Source organism: Crocodylus siamensis, chromosome 1, assembly GCF_052110815.1.
Source record: "Crocodylus siamensis isolate JL-2025a chromosome 1, ASM5211081v1, whole genome shotgun sequence".
NCBI lineage: Eukaryota > Metazoa > Chordata > Crocodylia > Crocodylidae > Crocodylus > Crocodylus siamensis.
In genome coordinates this window covers 366,917,465-366,937,856 of record NC_143395.1, presented here as the reverse complement: position 1 = coordinate 366,937,856, position 20,392 = coordinate 366,917,465, and the positions used below count along the sequence as shown (strand labels likewise).

The window sequence follows — 20,392 nt, the reverse complement described above, 5'->3', positions numbered from 1 at the left end:
AGTTTGGTTTACAACTTAGCATAGGTATATAGATGTAAATACATACATGTGTATATATGATTCAAAAAACTAATAGACATAAAACATGTAATATGATGGATCAACAAAACAAAGCTTCCAGGTTCTGACAAAATGCCTTTTATCTGGCATTTAATTTTATTGCGACTCTGGTGCAGTGCTTTTTAGTGATGTCTGTGAGGAAACATTGCAGAGCAGGTCGATTAAAGTTTATGTAAAGGCTATAAAAGAAAGGAGTTAAAATCAACCTAATAACCCACCTCCAAATTTCCCATATTTCAACATTGATTTCTGTAGAATCTTTCATGGCAAAAGGCTACATCCTCCAGAGCTTAATCCTTACACTTTACTTTTGAGATGAGTGTAAAGTATATACAAGGGAAGTGAGGATAGAAATTGATAGGTGCTTTATGATGGCAAGATCTTGACTTGTGCGCACTGGCAATAGACAAACATTAAAGTGATGGCTATCCTGGGAATAGGCTTGTACTGAAGTCTCAGCTCATCTTCCTTTCTGTACATTGTTAATTGCCTCAGGTTCAACAAATAATCTCATTTTAGTCATTTGAGATTAATGTAAGCTGTTCTGTTTAGAATTCTGTGCAGTGTTCTTCCTCATGCCCTTGTTCTTCTGAAAATAAAATCAGACAAATTCATTTATTTTGTAATGTCATGATCTGTAAAGAAGTTGAACAAGATGATTTTGGCTTAACTATGAAAAAGATGGGACTGTGTTTAGGGGAACATAGTATATGTATCAATTTTTTATGTAACATTTTCTTTTCTACAGCTGTATTTTTACTGTACTGGTGCTAAAGATGGCTTCTCTTTCTTCAGTTTTATACTACTGCCAATTGCTATTGCATCTGAACACCTTCCATTTTAGGTCAGTAGAATCATAGAAAATAAGGGTTGGAAGGGACCTCAGGAAGTCATCTAGTTCAAACCCCTGCTCAAAGCAGGACCATCACCAACTAGATCCTCCCAGCCAAGCCTTTGTCTAGCCAGGTCTTTAAAAACTCCAGGGATGGAGAGTCTACAACCTCTCTGGATAACCTGCTCCAGTGTTTTACTACTCTCCTAGTGAGAAAATTCTTCCTAATATCTAACCAAAACTTGCTGCAATTTGAAACCATTGCTCCTTGTACTGTCATCTGTCACCACTGAGAACAAACTAGCTCCATCCACTTTCAAATCCCCCTTCAAGTAGTTGAAGGGTGCTATTAAATCCCCTCAGTCTTCTCTTCTGCAGAATAAATAAGCCCAGTTCCCTCAGCCTCTCCTCATAAGTCACGTGTCCCAGCCCCCTCACCATTTTCATTGCCCTCCGCTGAATTCTCTCAAACTTGTCCACTACCTTTCTGTAGTGGGGGGGACCCAAAACTGAACGCAGTCTCACCAGTGCAGAATAGATGGCAATAATTACTTCCCTTGGTTTGCTGGCAACACATCTACCAATGCAGCCCAGTATGCCTTCAGCCTTCTTGGCAACAAGAGCACACTGTTGGCTCATATCTGCTTATTGTCCACTGTAACCCCCAGGTGCGTTTCTGAAGAGCTGCTGCCCAAGCAGTCAGTCCCCAGCCTGCACTGGTGCATGGGATTGTTCTGCCCTAAGTGTAAGACTGTGCATGTGTCCTTGTTGAACCTCAGAATATTCCTTTTGGCCCAATCCGCCAATTTGTCTAGGTCACTCCGAATCCTAGCCCTACCCTCCAGCATATCTACTACTCCCCCCAGCTTGGTGTCATCTGCAAATTTGCTGAGGATGCACTCTGTGCCATCTTCCAGGTCACTGATGAAGACATTGAACAAAACCAGCCCCTGAGGCACTTCACTTGATACCGGCTGCCACCTAGACATTAAACCATTGATTAATACACTCTGAGCCTGATGCTCCAGCCAGTTTTCTATCCACCTTACAGTCCATTTATCCAGCCTGTACTGTCTTAGCTTGCCTATAAGAATGTTATGGGAGACCATATCAAAAGCCTTGCTAAAATCAAGGTATACCACATCCACTGGTCTCCCTGCATCCGCAGAGCCAATCATGTCATCATAGAAGGCAATCAGTTGGTCAGGCATGACTTGCCCTTGGTGAATCCATGCTGACTGTTCCTAATCACCTTCTTCAAGTGCTTAGAAATGGATTCCTTGAGGATCTAGTCCATGCTTTTTCTAGGGACTGAGGTGTGAGGCTGACTGCTCTGTAGTTCCCTGGACCACCTTCTCTTTCTTAAATATGGGCACTATATTTGCCTTTTTCCAATCATCTGGGACCTCTCCTGATCACCATGAGTTTTCAAAGATCATGGCCAGTGGTTCTGCAATCACATCAGCCATCTTCAAGTGTATCCTATTCAGCCCCATGGACTTGTATATGTCCAGCTTTTCTAAATAGTCCATAACCTGTTCTTTTGCCACTGTTGGCTGCTCACCTCCTCCCCAAACTGTGCTGCCAGGTGCAGTAGTCTGGGAGCTGACCTTGCCTGTGAAGACTGAGGTGAAAGGGACACTGAGTACTTCAGCCTTTTCTGCATCCTCCATCACTAGGATGCCTCCCCCATTCAGTAAGGGATCTGCACTTTCCCTGATCTTCCTCTCGCTGTCAACATCGTAGTAGAAAACTGTCTTGTTACCCTTCACATCCCTTACTAGTTGCACCTCCAATTGCTCTTTGGCCTTCCTGACTTCATCCCTGCATGCCCAAGCAATACCCTTATATTCCTCCCTAGTTTTGTCCACGTTTCTACTTCTTATAAGCTTTCTTTTTGTGATTTAGTTTACTGAAGAGTTCTCTGCTAATCCAAGCTGGTTTTCTGCCATGCTTGCTAGTCTTCCTGCAGATTGGGATGGTTTGTTCCTGCACTTTCAGTAAGGTTTCTTAAAGTACAGCCAGCTCTTTTGGACTCCTCTCCCCTCAGTCTGGCTTCCCAGGGGATCCTGCCCATGGGTTCCCTGAGTGAGTCGCAGTCTGCTTTTCTGAAGTCCAGGGTCTTTACTCTGCTGCTGTCCATCCTTTCTTTCCTCAGGATCATGAACTCAGTTATCTCATGGTTGCTGCTGCCCAAGTTGCCATTTACTAGTACATTCCCCACCAATTCTTCCCTGTTTGTGAGCAACAGGTCAAGAGCATAGCCCCTAGTTGGTTGCTCCAGTACTTGCACCCCAAAAACTTCCTGGATTGTCTGTGCACTGCTGTATTGACATCCCAAAAGATGTCAGGATGGCTGAAGTGTCCCATTAAAACCAGGGCCTGTGATTGGAAAACTTCCGCTAGATGTTTGAAGAAAGCCTCATCCACCACTTCCTCCTGGTCTGGTGGTCTATAGCAGACCCCCACCATGACATCACCCTTGTTGCTCTGTTCTCTGACCCTAACACAGAGACTTTCAACAGGCCTATCTTCAGTTTCATACTGAAGCTCTGAGCAATCATGTGGCTCATTTACATAAATTGCATTTCCTCCTCTTCTCTCACCTGTCCTTCCTGAACAGTTTGTACCCATCCATGACAGTGCTCCAGTGACATGAGCTATCCCACCAAACTCTGTTATTCCAATCACATCATAGTGCTGTGACTGTGCGAGCACTTAGGATAGAAGAATCCCATGCACCACTACAGGCTAGGGACCAAGTGGCTAAGCAGCAGCTCTGCAGAAAAGAACCTGGGGGTTACAGTGGATAATAAGCTGAATATGAGTCAGCAGTGTACCCTTGTTGCCAAGAAGGCTAACAGTGTACTGGGCTGCATTAGTAGGAGCATTGCCAGCAGATCAAGGGAAGTAATTATTCCCATCTATTCTGCACTGGTGAGGCCATAGCTGGAGTACTGCACTCAGTTTGGGGTCTCCCCACTACAGAAAGGTAGTGGACAAGTTCGAGAGATTTCAGCAGAGGGCGGTGAAAATGGTGAGAGGGCTGGGGCATGTGGCTTAGGAGGAGAGGCTGAGGGAACTGGTCTTATTTAGTCTGCAGAAGAGAAGACTGAGGGTGGGATTTGATAGCAAGCTTTAACTATCTGAAAAATGGTTTAAAAAGAGGATGTAGCTAGACTGTTCTCAGTGGTGACATGACAGAACAAGTAACAATGGTTTCAAGTTGCAGCAAGGAAAGTTTAAATTGGATATTAGGAAAAAAATTCTCACTAGGAGGGTACTGAAGCACTGGAACACAGATTACCCAGAGAGGTGGTGCAATCTCCATCCTTGGAGGCTTTTAAGGCCTGGCTTGGCAAAGCCCTGGCTTAGATGATCTAGTTGGGAATGGTCTTGTTTTAAGCAGGGGGTTGGACTAGATGACCTCCTGAGGTCCCTTCCAGCCCTAATTTTCTATGATTCTATGATCTATCATATCTCCCCATTAACTGAGGGTCAACTCTCAGTATGGTGTGGGTTTTTGATTTCTTAGGATGTGTGGAAGGGAGTTGTGAATAGAAAGGGTGCTTCACTTTTTATTAAAGCATTGCTTTCTTGAAAGAAAGGTTTCTCAAAAAAGGCTTTGCAAAGTTTTCTGAAAATGGTCAGTCTCAATTCATTTGATCTCTTCTGGAAGAGTGGTCTACATTCAGGTCCTCTTTACTGAGATTGCTCTGCTTTGTCCCTTCCTTTAGTAGGCGTAATCTTGAACCTGTGATCTGCATCTGTGCTGAGGAATTCAGCTGCTGCAGTGTTTCATATTATTGACATGCTTATGACAGCCAGGTCTGTAAGGTTTCTCTATGTTTTTCCAGGGATCTTGAAAAGATACAGGGATAACATGCATCTCTCTGCAGGTAAGGGTTATGGGAAAGGAGGAGCAATTGCGCTTCATTCTTGGTTGGTGTGGGGAGATGAGATGTCTTAAGCCAAGGCATCAATAGGACTGATGAACGGGTGACTGAACTACTGTACCAACTCATCAGCACCTTGGCTTTTTCTGCTTAGGCAAGCTGAAAATCTATGGAGTACAGAGTCTTCAAGAGTAGACCAGCTCTGGTTGTTGAATACCCTGTTGGGAAACAAAGTCAGTGGTGCCTGGATGAAGTGGTCACCAGATTAGGAGTGAATTATGTCAGGGATGTCTAAAGTATATAGTCTGAGGCAGAAGAGATGCTACATGATGGCTGCATGTGTGGATCTGGAGATTGCATGGAAGAATATTATGTTTTCCATATCAGTGCGGTGATCCAGTAGTTTATGTGCAGGTTGAAATCACTGAGAGGAAGGAATCTGAGGGATTCTCCTATCATGCTGGGCTGCAGCTTTGTAAGACCTAAAGTAGTTTCCAAAGTTTCCATCTAGTGTTGCATACACCATTGGAAACCCTTGGTGATTGTTGCCCTTTGCCTCACAGATCATATAGAAATACTTGCATTTTTGTTTCTATGATAGAATATCTTCTGCCTCTGATGTTTGAGCAAATGTCCCTCTTAGAAACAAGGTTCTTGGATATTTCAACAATATATGCCATTATAAAAATCTAGAAAGTTTAAATAGAGGTAACAAAGTAAAGGCTAGCAGTGAGAAGGAGATTCATATTGAGGGTATCTTTGTAGCTAGATTATGGGGGGGTAGGGCAGAGAAGAGATTTGGCCAGGAATTGGTTTAAAAATAAAAGCAGCTTTGAATGATTAGGGGTGATGAAAGGCAGGTTCCAGAGTATCAAAGAGGGAATGAAAGGAGAGGAAGTTGGTGTACTTTGTGTAGACTGAATTTACAAAGGGTTTAGAGGTAAGATAGAGAAGGTAGTAGTTTAACAGAGAAGTGATGCTTTATAACTGCCATCCATGCTGCAATATTTTACAGTTGATTTCCCAGCCCTGCTTTGGTTCTTTATTTTTCTGTCTGCATTGTGATGTCTAAAACTAAAGCGTAAAGTCCTTATGGAGGATTTTATTTTAACTGTCAAAAAAAAGTATTTACTTTTAGAAACAAAAGCAAGATCCTTTTTAACTGCAAAATGCCAGAAATTTTCATACTCAAGCAAGTAGAATGAGTGAAAAACCAGAAAATGAATGAGGTTTTTTTTCTTTGAATAGGAAAATATTTGCACATTTCTCATGAAGACTTAGATCTTCAGTTCACAAGATAAAACCCCTGGAGCTAAGCCCATCTGTACTCTGTGGGATAGCTCTACTGACATATCCCTAATATCTGAAAGTTAAAAATAGGCTTGATTTTTTTTTTTTGAGTGAGATATATTAATCAAAAAAGTGACCATGAAGATTATTTAAGGGCAGGAACTTTGGTTTGGTTTCATAAATGTTTGGATAAAATTCTCTTGTGTGTAAATTCATCTGCAGGCAAGGTTCTTTGAATGACACATTTTATTAGACCAGCTGAGTAGAGATTATTGTTTGGGTTGTCTGAAGGACTCTTATGTCATGTCCAGATCACTCATTGGCCTATCTGTCCTGGTTTACAACTGCAGGACTGGCACAGTAAGGGGGCACATCTTGTATAGCACTAAGCACCTGCTGGATGTTCTGCAGTAAGGTATTGAAGGTAAGGAGGCCAATTCAGATCTCACAGACATACTGTAAATCTTAGTTCTGCTGAAATCCAGTTAGACCAGGGTGACAGTTCTGAGAGAACAGCGTTACTCCAGAAGTTCCTGCCTGGAAGAGTTTGCAGTACATATAGTGTGATTTTTTTTTTTTCCCCCCTCTATCACATCATCAGTTGTTTTAAATAGCTTGATAATACATTTTTTTTTTTACAAATCTAGAGACTTTTCATTCAGCAGAAACAAGAGGTGGGCTCAAACAAAGAGTCTGGACATCCATCAAATTTTGGGGTGCTCAATATTTTTAACTTGGATTTGAATCAAATTTAGCAAATGCCTTATGTCCCTTTACTGAACTAAACCAAATCCTTAGTTTGTAATTTGTGCCAGTGTATGAGCGTTTAAAATCTGAATCTGGAGCAGCATCTAGATTGTGTCTCTTGGGCCATCCCAAGCAGAAATACTGTATTTACTTGATTCTAAGACAAGTATTTTCCCCCATTCAATATGAGGAAAACAAAACTCATCTTAACTGAGTGTCAGACTGCTTCATTTGGGAGATGTGGGGAGCAGCTGTGCAGGGAGTCTTGCTCAGCTGGGGACAGTGATGGTTCCTCCTTCCCTGCCTAGCTCCCCTGTTGTCCAGGAGCAGTCTGGAAGGAGTAACTTGTGTGCTACCCTGGCCACAGTGGGCTTCCTGCACAGCCTGTCCCCACAGCTCCTAGCTGGAGCGGTCCAGTGCAGGCGTGGGAGGAGTCCCAGAGCGGCTCCTGACCTGTGCTGCAAGGAGCAGCTGTGACAGTGCACAGATTTCTCCTTTCAGCCTGCTCCTGGCCATCAGGGAAGATAGTGGGGGGAGTTTGCCAGCTGGGGAAGGAAGAACCTGTGTGCTGTTGAATCTGTCTCCAGCTAAGCCAGGCTCCCAGCTCAGCTGCTTCCTTCAGTGCAGGGTAGGAGCAGGTCAGGAGTGCCTTTGGCACTCCCTCCATGCTTGCATCAGCAGGAGACAGTGGCAGCATTGCACAGATTCTTCCTTCCAACTCCTGTTCATGGCCAACAAGGCAGATGGGGATAGGAAGAGGAGCCAGACAGGGAGCAGGGGTTGGAAGGAGAAACGTGTGTGCTGCCTCTGCTGTCCTTAGCCAAGCCAGATTGCTTGCCATGAAGCGCAGGGCAGGAGTGACTCTGGGGCCCTCTCTGAGCCCAGATCAGCCAGGGACAGCAGCAGAATTGGTCGGAAGCAGTGCAGATCATTGGGTGGGGGGCTGGGGGAAAGTGTAGGGGCAAAGTGATGGGGAGGTAGACATGGGGGATGGAGGAGGTAAGTTGGGGGCAGCAAGCACTGGGGGGAGCAAGGAGCAGGGATCTACCTCCCTGCCCCTGCTTTTCTCACAGGTTGCCCCCCTGATGCCACAGTGGTTGATGGGGAGGGATGGGGATGAATTTAAGATGCCCCTTCCATAATTGGATTCTAGACATGGAAAATTATAACAGATATATAATTTTCCATGTCTAGAATCTAATTATTGGGGGTGAGATCTTAAATTTGAAGTCATCTTGGATTTGGGTATATATGGTAGTTCGCTTATAGGTGCAGATGGGCAGGAAATGGTTTTCTTCTGGTTGAAAAAACAAAGATCCATGCATAAAATATTAATTCAGCCAAAGGTGGAGTAGATAGCCCAGGAAATGAAAGATCAAAAATAAAGGTTTTGCTTCAGTAAGTCTCTATTTATAAAAAGTGAAACAGTCCCAAGAGAGGAGAACTCCACCCCAAAAGACTGGCAGCTTGGTAGTCATGGCGCTCACTTGGAATGTGAGACAGAAGATTAGATCACTCACAGATCTGAGAAAGTGGATGCTTGAACCTAGGTTTTGAACATCCCAGGAGAATATCTTAACCCACAGCTCCCAATTTGTTCTGCAGTGGTGTACTCTTTTTGCCTCCCTTTCTGTCACTGGCCAGGTTCTGTCCTGGCCCTAGAAAACTTTTTGTGTAAAAGGTTTTCTGACAGCAAACAAATATAACAGCTGTTCAGTTGGAGAATTCCTGATTTACTGCTTGCAAGGTCTATATTAATCAAAAGGAAATTGAATGAGGAAGAAGAGGAGGTTAAAAAGGTTTTTTGATTCTGTTGTGTTTGCTGACAGCTATTGTGTGCAAGTGGAAGCAGGGTAGGTGGTTTAGCAGTTATAGCCTGAGACTTCAGGGTTAAATAGGCATCACCAAATGAAGCAGATCAGCACTTAATTGTGTGAAGCAGACATTGCCCTCTGTCCCACAGGGTTGGGTCCCTGCCACCCCCACAAGTGGCAGGAGCCTTATCTCATGGGACAAGACTTGGGCACATTCTGCATACAGGGGAACCCAGGTTTTCTTGCCTGCAGGGCATGTCCAGGGATTCACTTGGTGCCTCGCTGCCGTGCTCTGGGCCTTGCTGTGGGTCCCATGCTGCTGCATTTCTCTGCACTGGGTCCCATGCCCAGGTCCATTTTTCAAATGGGGAAACCCAGGCAGGTACTTCAGGGGCCCAATCCTGTGTACCTTGTCAATTCTCCTGAAGCCCTGGGAGCACTGGCCTGGAGTGGCAGGAAAGTGCTTTCCTTCCAGAAGGTAAACTGATGTCCAGCGCAAAAAAGCAGTATAAATGTGTATCGCCTATGTGGCTGCACAGTTTGGTCATTTGTGGTGCAACAAAGATCACGGATGTCTGTTTGCTTGGCCTTTGTGCTGCCATAAAAATTGTCTGTTTCCAACTTCAGTGTCTGTATGTTCTGTAAATAAGTTCCTACCTAAAGACAGTGGGCCAGGCATTTGCTGGTGGTAGAGTGCCTCAGTGGCAAGGAAGCGTAAGTGATGGTAGTCCAAAGCTGACAGGTTCAAAAAGACTTACTTAGGTTTCTTGGAATGGGGTGATTACAGCTCTAAAAGTCTTTTAGCTTTGGGTGGAAAAGAAGTGCATCTAGAGCATCTCCGTCACATCTCCCACCACTGAAATTCGTGTGGAATCTCTTGGTAGAAACCAAGAGAGGGTAACAATAGGAATACTGCCTATCTTTGTATGTGGAGAATCTTTCAAGTGCAAGGGATCTTGTAATGCAAGGAAGTAATTGCATGCCCTTTACATGCAGTAGATATTGTGCTGCATTTGCAACCCCGCAACAGCTGAGTGGTTTGCCTTGGTAGGGCGAGCAGGATCAAGCCTGACTTTCTCAGCTTCAAGTTCTGCATAAAAATAATAAAGTATTTACTGACGCATTTCAGCACCAAAAACTAGCTATTGTACAAAGCTGTGTTTAATTTTTTTCTTTGTTACCAGTTTCATTTACACAAAAATAATTAATGTATTCTTTGATCTCTAGGCATCAGAAGAAGTGTCAAAATCACTGCAAGCAATGAAGGAAATTCTCTGTGGTACCAGTGACAAGGAGCCACCTACGGAGATGGTGGCTCAATTAGCACAAGAATTATACAACAGTGGCCTTCTTGTGACTCTTATAGCCAATTTGCAGCTGATAGATTTTGAGGTAAGTCCCCCTTATTCTAATTTTAAGTATACAAAGAAAATCTGCCTTTCTGTTTGATCATGATGTTGTCATTAAGGGTCTGCCTACACCAGGGTGGGCAAAATACGGCCTGCGGGCCGGATCCAGCCTGCCATGCGCTTTCATCCAGCCTGTGGCGCCCACCAACTAATTGTACTGGGGTGGGAGCAAGGTGCCCACGTATACACCCCGCTCCCCACAACATACCCTATTGGGCCTTACTCCCACCCTCATGGGTGGAAGTGCCTGCCCGGTCTGGCCAACATACAGCTTCTAGGATGGTCTGCTGCTGCAACTGCTGGGGAACCTGCTCAGCTTCCCCAGCATCTGGTTTGCTCTGGGCAGAAGGTGGGGAAGTGGCGGGGGTGGGGAGCAAGCTGCAGCTGGGCAGAAGTTTGGAACTTGGGGCTGGGACTGGTCTCATAGTTTCCTAGTGCTAAGGGTCGGAAGGGACCTAAACAGATCATCAGGTCCGACCCCTCCCGCCCCAGCCAGGAGTGGGTGCTGTGGAAATATCACCCTAGCCAAATATCTGTCCAGCCTCCTCTTGAAGACTCTCAAGGTAGGAGAGAGCACCACCTCACTTGGGAGCCCATTCCACAGCCTGGCAGCTCTGACTGTAAAGTAATGTGTCCAGCCTGAACCTTCTCTCTAACAATTTGTGGCCATTATTCCTAGTAACCCCGGGTGGTGCCCGGGGGACCAGAGCCTTCCCCAATTCTCACTGGTTTCCCCTAGTGAGTTGTAAACAGCCACCAGATAGCCTCTCAGCCTTCTGTGGTGGTGGGTCAGAGTTTACGCCCAGGGAGTTGGCAGCAGCACAGATCTTGGGTGGCACTGTTTGGGTGTAAGGGAGGGTGAGGGGGTGTGGGGACTTCCCCCACACTCCTCCCATGGTGCACATGGCTCCAACCAGTGCTACACATTGCAGGGAGGAGAGCAGCCTGGCTAGTCTGCCTCTATAATGGGGGCTCTCCACTGTGCATGAACAGCTTCTGCAGTTGCGAGCCACCAGGAGCTGGATGCGTGCTGGAGCTGGATGTGTGTACTGCTCCCTGCCATGCTGGTCCTTGGACTCCACCGGAAGTGGAGGGGAGCCCCAGCCCCTACTTACCTGTGGAATCCCTGGACCTGCGTGGCAGGGGATGGAAATGCACTGGCTCCAGCGCATGGAGCTTCCCCCCCGATGTGCAGTACTGGCTGGAGCTGCATGCTGCTGGCACTAGTGCCTGCACTGAGCACAAGTGCCCTGAGTGTCCTTGCCACCTGCTGCTATTGCCACCTGTGGAGCTGTGCACCATGGGAGGGGCAGAGGTTCCCCCCACCCTCCCTCACACCCCACAAATGGCCCACAACCACAACCTGTCCTCCCAAACCTCCAATATACCTATGCCCCCAAATACATCCCCCATGTGTGTATACACACACATATCCCACCATACACACCTCACCTTATACCCCCCACACCAACACACACCACTACACAATATACAAGACTAAGAATTTCTTTTTGAGTTATCATGCAATCTCTATATATGGTATGCAAACACACATCGTGACAAAAATATTTTTTCTAATAAAATATGTTATAGTAGGTGTTTCACTTTTTGTGTATGATTTGTTATGTTTCTGGTTCTAAGATGGCATTCCCCCATCCCAAAAGGAGTATTTGGGGGGGGGAAAGAGGAGGGGCTTCTGATGGCAGAGGGTAGGGGTTAGGGGGCAGGACTTCCAATCCCAAAATGATGGCTGGGAGTGGAGCTACCCATGTAGCCCTTAGAAAGATTACAAACCTCGTAAAGCAGCCCTTCAAACAAAATAATTGTCTGCCCCTGGTCTACGCTGATATTTAGGGTTCACTCTCCACCTGATGAGCCATATGATCTGCCCCTCCCTATCTGTATCTTACCTGGAAGTCTCCAGCAGAGCATTGTGCTGTAGAAACTAAAAGTGGGATGCAAAAGGGCCAAAAGATTTGGATTTTCTAGTGATGGATTTCAAGCGTTTGGAGTAGAGGTGCACTGATGCATTGGTCCACTATCAGATCGGAACTGACGTAAAGGCAATTTTTTGAATTAGAAATTGGCCCGATGCAGCCAGTAATTTGTTTGTTAAATGCCTGAATGTGTGCACAGCTGCAGCGCAGCAAGTAGGCAGTGAGGAGCAGAGCTGGCAGCATGGAGCACTACATGCAGCTGGTAAGTCTGGTGTAGTGGAAGGGGGAGGGGAGGAGCATGGGGGGCAAATCAAGGGCCCCACGGTGAGGGAGGGTGTAGGGTGGGGTTAGGGCTGGGGCAGGGACTAGGACTGGTGCGGGACAGAGGCATGACTTAATGGGGGGGGGGGCCACGGGAAGGGAGGGGGAGGCAGCTGCCACCACTGCATATGGCTTGTCCATTGCTCATCTGGCAGCTCCTGCCACCTTGTCCGGGAGGGCACTGGGCGGGGTGTGCCCCTGGATATGCCTGGGGTGGGCTGGGGCCAGGCTCTTCACAGCTGAGCAGATTCGGGAGCATATGCTCCTTCCTGCCCCCACCCCCACCCCCAATGCCCTCCTGGATGAGCGGCAGGAGCAGCCAGATGAGCCGCGCACAGTGGCAGGAGCTGCGCCCCCCTCTGACAAACCGTGCCTCTGTCCTGTGCCCTCCCTGGCCCCAGTCCATGTCTGCAGCTGCAGCCCACCCTGTGCTGCACAGATCCAGGGGGCACACACCTCAAGTGGCTCTGTCTCGTGCCCCTCCCTGCCCCAGCTGGTCAGCAACTGCCCCAGGCCCATTCCGTCCCTCATCACAGGGGTCCTTATCTGGTGCCCCCCCCACCACACCCCTTCCCTCCCCTTCTACCATACCAAACTCACTAGCTGGATGCAGCTTTTCAAGCTGAAGAGCTATGTATCGGAAATTGGATTGATATCGACCAATATGCCTGCTTAAAAATCAGCTATCACTATTGGCCCCAAAAATCTCTATCAGTACACCCCTCGGTTGGAGCCATCTGTAGGCCAGGTAACTTCTTAACAAAGTGCAGATCTCAGGCTTGAAGGCTTATTCTCAGATGCTGGAGTTCATCAGTTTCCATGGTTATCCTGCAGTGCTACCAAGGGTCAAGCCAAGAGTTTTTGGTGTAGACAAATGGTCAGTGAGTTAGGAACTTAAGTTACTGTCAACCTCAAGGTTAACCTAAAAGACAAAGCTTGAATTTCCCTAAAATTTAATTGATTTGTGTGGTGGAGATTTGGAAGAGATATGCACTCTGTGTCAGAAATGCTGAAAGACAGAGGATTCCTCTGTTGCTATACAAGTAGTTGCATAGTTGACCCCAGCTGACTTCCTGCCCTTTGGGCAGGGGGCTGGACTCGATGATCTCCCGAGGTCCCTTCCAGCCCTAATGTCTATGAAATCTATATTGATCAACAAGCTGGTACATAGGTTCTCTTTAAATTAATTAATTGGAATCCTCATTGGTGTAACTCCCTTCACTGTCAAAAAAGGGAACAAAGAAACATTGAAATGCATGGGGCAACAAAATGAAAACATAACATAAAATTTCTTGTCACTGTATGTTTTGGTGGTACACCCTTATCATGGAAAGATGTTCATCTGTGGTTTCCTGTATCAAAAAGGACCGAGCATTTTGGATTCAGAGAGACGGGGAACAAAAATGTTTATCAGAAAAAGCTTCCTAAGGAAAAGATACTGTACAGGTGGGGATGGCTTGGTTAACAGGGGGACATAGCATGTTTACTTGCACCTCACATGCCTCTAAATAAGATGCATGCCTTGTTATGGGAAGGCAGAATGAAGGAAAATGAAGATTTTTCCAGAATCATACTTAGGCTTAACATGACTGCATGCTGGCCCTAGACTGTGGGCCAGATTCCATCTCTCAGCATCACTCAACCTCTAGTTGCAACTTCAGAATTACACTTTCAATCCTGTCATAGCTGCTGTTGAATTGGCAGCAGTTTTTAGCTGTTTAGCCAAAGGCTATGGCTAGTTCAGCAGTGGCTGTGACGGGGTTAAAACTAACCATGACTCTGAAGGGTGCACACTACTCCTCCCTCCTGGCCAGGGAGAGAAGTACTGCAGCCATAACAAGGAGCCATTACATGATGGGCATAACATGCTTCACTTTCATTTTTAAGTGCAGAGATCAGCTTCCTTGCTTAAGACATGTACCCCAGTTTTGGAGGGCTGATTTTTAGGAAATGAGTGTGTGGTATCCAAGTAAATATGATAACAGACATGTACACAATAATTAGTGGTGTAACAGACCAGATGCAGCATAGTAGATGAAATGTCTTGTTCTGGGTTCAGAAGTTTGAGTTCAAGCCTGGGTCCTTGACTCGCTCTGCAGGGAGGCCCCAGTGAGAACTTCCTGGTCATTCTGTAAGGGACATCAAAGGCAGCTGGATGTGTGATGCTAACTATATCACTTCCACATCTACCTTTGGCTACAGAAACTGGTGTGTCTTAGTCATGCTCTAGACCAATAGGTCACCTAGGTATGGCTGGACTTTTAACAGACCGGGTGAAGTGAATTGCCTCCATCTATCACCCTTTTGAACAATAAACTATGGAAAATTAATATGGGTGAAATAGGGAAATTTACAATACACAGTTAGGATGTGGAACTTACTGTTACTCTTTATCGTTAAGGGTAAGGACTTGGAAGAATTAAAAAAACATTGATGCTTATATGGAGAATGAACCTTAAAAAAATTTCAGTAATTTAGAATTGATAAAAACCCTCTGACATGATCTCTGACTGATGGAAGTTGGAAGGAAATTTCAACTTGTTCTAGAATTGCACACAACAGCATTTCTTGCACTACCTATACAGCCACTATATAAGACAAGATGCTGGACTTGTTCAGACTCTTTATAGTGATTCCAGTGAAAAAACTGAGTGCCTCTGGGCAGGGTAAGAACTCGGGAATTCCAGGCTTCCAGTTCTCTATTGTATGAAGCCTGAAAACTAATTAAAGGGAGCCTCAGAATTCTAGGGGAGCATCTTGCTTTTTTCTGTTTTCCTAGGGCAGTCCCATGACAGTCATCCTTTGCATGAGTAATTTTACTGTGGGGAATTTTCCTTCATTTAATGGAACCACTTGTATTTTTATTTTTCTCCTTTAAAAATGAATCAAAAGAGAGAACATATATTTTCTGCTCTGTGAAACCTGGTATTCTCTATAGCTGTAATCCCGAGGTCCCACTGAAATATTGTATTAAACTCTCCCCCCCACCCCCAAGAAAAAGCGTTCTTGTGCCATTTCACTGGAAAATATGAAAAAATGTCCTCTTTATCATTATAGTTCAGTGAGAGTTCATGGGCATTCTGCAAAATTAATGGCAAAGCTTTGGCAGATTTATGTTCTAAGGACAGATTCTTTGAATTTATCTTTTAATTTTAGATGTTGCATTGTCAGTGCACATTTCTTGATTTTTGTGCTGTTCCTGAATTGAGAGAGGAGTTTTATTGGGGAGGTGGGTTTAACTGTAAAATTTATTCAAGTCTTTTCAGTTGCTTTTTCAGTTGTTTTCTCTAACTTTTTGTTGCACCTGCTAAATGCCCCAAGGTTTGGATTAGAAAAAATTATCCAACAGTTTTGAGAAGTAGAAAAAAGAAACCACCATAACCAGCTTTTCCCATTTTAGAATGACTGGTGCTTTTAAAGCATGATGTTCTGTGTAGCTTTATATCTTCTTGGGTAGCTTATATTCTATCTTACCTGTGCACTCCCCACCGCTGATTTGGTGGAGGGACCCCGCTGCTCACCATTTGCTCTTGATCAGCAGGGAGGCAAAAACTACAGTTCTAAATATGGCGCCATTTTTGTTGCTTGCCGCTGATTGGCTATGGGGCCCTGGCAGCTCCATTGTAAGTTGTTGACTGGCCAGGAGGCAAAAACAGCACTATATTTAAAACCGTAGTTTTTGCCTTCCTGATCAGGAGTAGGGGGAGAGGAGATGGGGCCCAGTCTGTGGCTGCCCTGTGATGCTGTGCATGGAGCTGAGCCCCACGTGGGGCAGCCCTAGCCTAAGCTCACCAGCCAGGCCCAACCAGTGCACATACTTGCGGCAGGACTGCTCCCAGTGGTGCTGCAGGTACCCAATGTTGCTCCGCTTCTCTTGCCACCTCCAGCAGTGGCTCCTTCTCCTGCTTCGCTGCTCCAGGCTGGGAGGAAGCTTCAGCTGGGCAGCTCCTACCCCAGTGCACAGGGCTCCAGCTTCCAACTGCCTTCCACCTACTTTGCCCACCCTACATGATGAGCAGGCACCTCCAGGCGCAGGCTGGAGCGTGTCCCTGGCTGCCCTGGGCAAGGCTCAGCTCCACACCACAGGGGCAGCCACAGACTGCACCGCCTAGGCGAGCTCTGCTGCATGCATCCCCTGCCCCTCCCCCTATTCCTGATCAGGAGGGAGGCAAAAACCACAGTTTTAAATATGGTGCTGTTTTTGCCTCCCAGCTGGTCAACAACATACAGTGGGTCCCTCAGCCAGTCAGTGGCAAGTGGCAAAAATGGTGCCATATTTCAAATTGCAGTTTTTGTCTCCCCACTGATCAAAAGCAAGCAACAAGCAGTGGGACCCTTCCACCAGCAGCAGTGGGGAGTGCACAGGGGAACCTTTAAGATTAAAGAAGCTGCTGTGCAGGCAACTCCTGCCATGAATTTGATAGGTCCCTAGTTATATTGGAGGTATAGCTTATGTCAGATATTCCATAGCTTATTACTCCATCTTTCAGTCTTCCAGGCTGAACCTCCAATAAGTAAACTATGCACTAACCAGTCATATAGGTATTTAAAGTTCTATTCATAATAATAATAAACTTGTAAATGTAGCCTTTTCCATGACAAAGGTATACAAACATAGGAAAACCCTTAGTTTTGCCACCAGTGTTCTTTCTAGACAAAGGAAGGAGAATGAAATGTATACTGCAGCAGTGAAATGTCCTTGAAAAGGACATTAGTAACAGTATCTGGACTCTGCCTCTTCAGGTTTTCATAATTTTTGAGTTGCTCAGGTTTCTTGGCTGCATTTGGACCATTATTTTACTGTTTTCCAATTGCCATGTAAGGGTAACTGAGTGACTGAACAATTTCCTTAGCTTTCAGTGTGCAAACATCGTTTCTTTGTTTTACAGTGCTTGTACAGTGGGATCAAGTCACCTTTTGAAGTGTGGCTTTTTGAGGATTGATGCTCTTGTACAACACTGGAGATGAACCCAAACCAGACTGCCAGATTCATATCCCATGAGTAGTAATCATGAATCCAAACACATCTGAACTTTAGGAACTTGATATTATCAACACTGTGACTTGGCCAATAGCTACAAAAACTCTGAAGAATTGAAGTGTGTGTACAAATTGCAAATTCATATACCTTGTGGTATTAACTGACCATAAAACAAAATAGGTTACAAACTATGAATAGTTCATTAAGAAAGGGGGTAGAATAGCTAGTAGGTCTGTGATTAAACTGTTCTTCTGACATAGGAATTTGATCAGTTATAATCCATGTAACAAGTTCCTCTGAGTCTTTCTTGCTCAGATCTATTATGTGTCTCTGTCCACTGCTAGTACATTTTCACTAAATTTTGCATTTTTCGTTTTTGACTATAAAAAAATCTTGCATTATAGTTTCCAGAGATGCATTTCAAACTTGTGTTAGCTTACATTTTTATGAGTTGTCCACCTTTAATTTCCAAGAGATGTGTCATTGTAGAACATGTCACAGCAGTGAATCAGGTATTTGGTGGTTGATATAACTTTGTTCTGCTACTCCTTTGTTAATGTTTAGGTATGAAGAGGCTTCCAAAATTTAATATGTGGCTGATGTTTGCAGAATCCTTTAATAAACTAATTCTGTGAGTATTGTTCCTTTAGTCTCAAGACAGATGTCAGATTTCTCCTGAGAGACGCTTTTATTCTGGGATCCTACAGATGTACAAGTCCATTGTCCCACATTAAGTACCTATGAAGTACATAAAGTGTGTGTGTGTGTGGTGGGGGTGGGCCAACTAATCTGAGTTAATTGCCGTTGAAGCTGCATGTGTAAATGATTGTCTTGCATCCTGTGCCTGTTTTGATGCAAGCCTGAAACATTCAGATCCAGGGTAAACCTGTGGCCCACTTCTTAGCCTAAGTGTGTTTGCCAGACACCCTGTGATGGTGATGTCAGGATTTTGTATATCGCCTTTTTCTGGGTCTCCATTCTGTTCTTATCTAGAATGGGAAATTTTAAAAGTTTGAGACTTCTTTCAGGCTGTCACTGCCACCAGTATATATACATGGTTTCTCTCTGACATTTGAACACAGTGGAGTGCAAGACTGAAGAGGGCCTACTGGTTTATTGAGATGGCTTGCCAGGCACTTATGTTAGTCTAACTCTTTTATTTTAATGAACTCAATAATATACCCCATGTTGAAGGAACCTGACTGGTGAAGAGGGGGTGACTCAGGATTTGTTGTCTTTCGGGATAGGCCTCATTTCTATTTTCCCTGGTCTATTCAACCTTACTTTCATGTCTGGGCCCTGTGCTGCATACAGTGGCATGATATTGTTGGGAATCAAGACACAAGGGCACAATAGTCCCAGAGGGTGTGTGAAATCCTGCAAAATCTTGTGTTTAGGGAGATATAATCATTTCTGGCCATTGTTGTCTCCCCTTGTCAACAGCTCTTCTGGATAATTTTCATTTCAAACTAACTGCTGTGGATACTGGGGAAAGGGTATTCCATATATAAGTAGTGGGAGTTGGAGAAGCAGGAGACTTTTGTAGAGAAATTGGCTCTGTTAGAGGAATATCCAACTGTCAAGAGCAGATGGGCCAGCTCAGTAATTTGATTCTTTTGGTCTTTTACCCTCTAAGCCAGTTGAGCTGGAGTACCTAGAAAGGCAAAATACTCTGTCTTTTTTGGAAGTGATTTATTTGTAGGGGTGAAGCTAGGGAATTTCTCCTCTCTGTAAAACCCAATATCTGCCTAGTCAAATAATGTTTGTCCTCCTCAATTTGCATTTATACATTTATAGAGATTACACATTTCCCTGTAGCTTGTACTGTACATGATGACCCACTATTTACCTTGCTCCTTGATTACCAGACATTTTAATACAGTGCTCTTTCCCCTCCAGGAATTTCACAAAGCTTTCTTTCTCATGGGCAGGGAGGAACTTAGAATAAGTCATGCAACAGCAACCTCTTGTTAATGAAGCACTGGCTTAGAAGGGCCTCTTCAAAACATTTCAAGTAAATGATGATTGCTGCAGTATATGGTTCTGAACATGTGCATGTGGAAAGTAAATGGAGGGGGAAATGGAGAAGGTATCAGCAAAGTTCTGGAGCTTCCCCACCTAATTTGGGGTGAATAGAGCAACCACATCAAAAATAGTATAGAGGACAATAACAACACTCATATTACACTTTATATTAAAAAAAGAAAAAATCTTGAAGGGATAAGTCCTACTCTTTAATACTTAAAATGCTTCTCTGTATACTGGGGATTGGAATTTAGTTCTGAAAACAGTTCTTTTAAGAAAACAGGGTGAGGTTTTAAGTTATTATTTAAATGGAAAAAATGGCTAGTCTGACTGAACAATCAAAGATCAGGCCTTGTCCCAGATAGATCTTGGTTTTATCACTACCATAAGGACTTAGTTTTGGGGGAAGGGAGAGGGCTGTGCATTACTGATAAGTGATGCTTGGACTTGAGGCTGTTATCACCTTCCAGCATTTCCAATTAACAGAACCAAAGCTTTGGTCTTTAGAACGAGGAAGCCATTCACCTCCCTATTGCCAAAAATGTAAATGAAGGAAAATAGAAATATCCAAAGCAAACAAACGGGCAAAATCAAGGACATACCATTGAAAATAGTTCGGGAGATCCACAGCAAAGAAATAATAGCAAGAGCATTTTGTTGACTTGTTTCATTTTATTTATTACTCTTCCCATTCTAAATGAAGAAACGTATTCACATATTATTCACTGTCTTTGTTTCCACACCTGCAAATATGTTTTGTTTCTTTAACAGGGCAAAAAGGATGTGTCCCAGATATTTAACAACATCTTGAGACGACAAATTGGCACTCGAAGCCCTACTGTGGAATACATTAGTGCCCATCCCCATATCCTATTTATGCTCCTAAAAGGGTGAGTGTGTGTGTTAATGTGGATGTGATTTCCATTAAGCAGGATTGACTGAAACAGGGATGGCCAACCTGTGGCACAAGTGGCACAGGCAGCACAGCCTCTGTTTGTGGCCTGCAGTCAGTTAGGGAAGGAACAAACAGTAGAGCAATAGACAGGGTTGGAAGTAGAAGGCAAGGCTAGAGATCAGGCA

The 20,392-nt window shown here is 44.7% G+C and overlaps 1 protein-coding gene across 6 annotated transcripts in view; it reads left to right on the top strand.

Annotated features, from left to right (window-relative positions):
* CAB39L (calcium binding protein 39 like) overlaps positions 1-20,392 on the top strand; it is a 116,620-nt gene that overhangs the window by 61,004 nt on the left and 35,224 nt on the right. For all 6 annotated transcript variants that reach the window (XM_090026293.1, XM_090026279.1, XM_090026286.1 and 3 more), the window contains 2 exons: positions 9,867-10,031; positions 20,084-20,202. In XM_090026293.1, the coding sequence (XP_089882419.1) occupies positions 9,867-10,031; positions 20,084-20,202 (284 nt within the window). The remainder of the gene's footprint in view (positions 1-9,866; positions 10,032-20,083; positions 20,203-20,392) is intronic.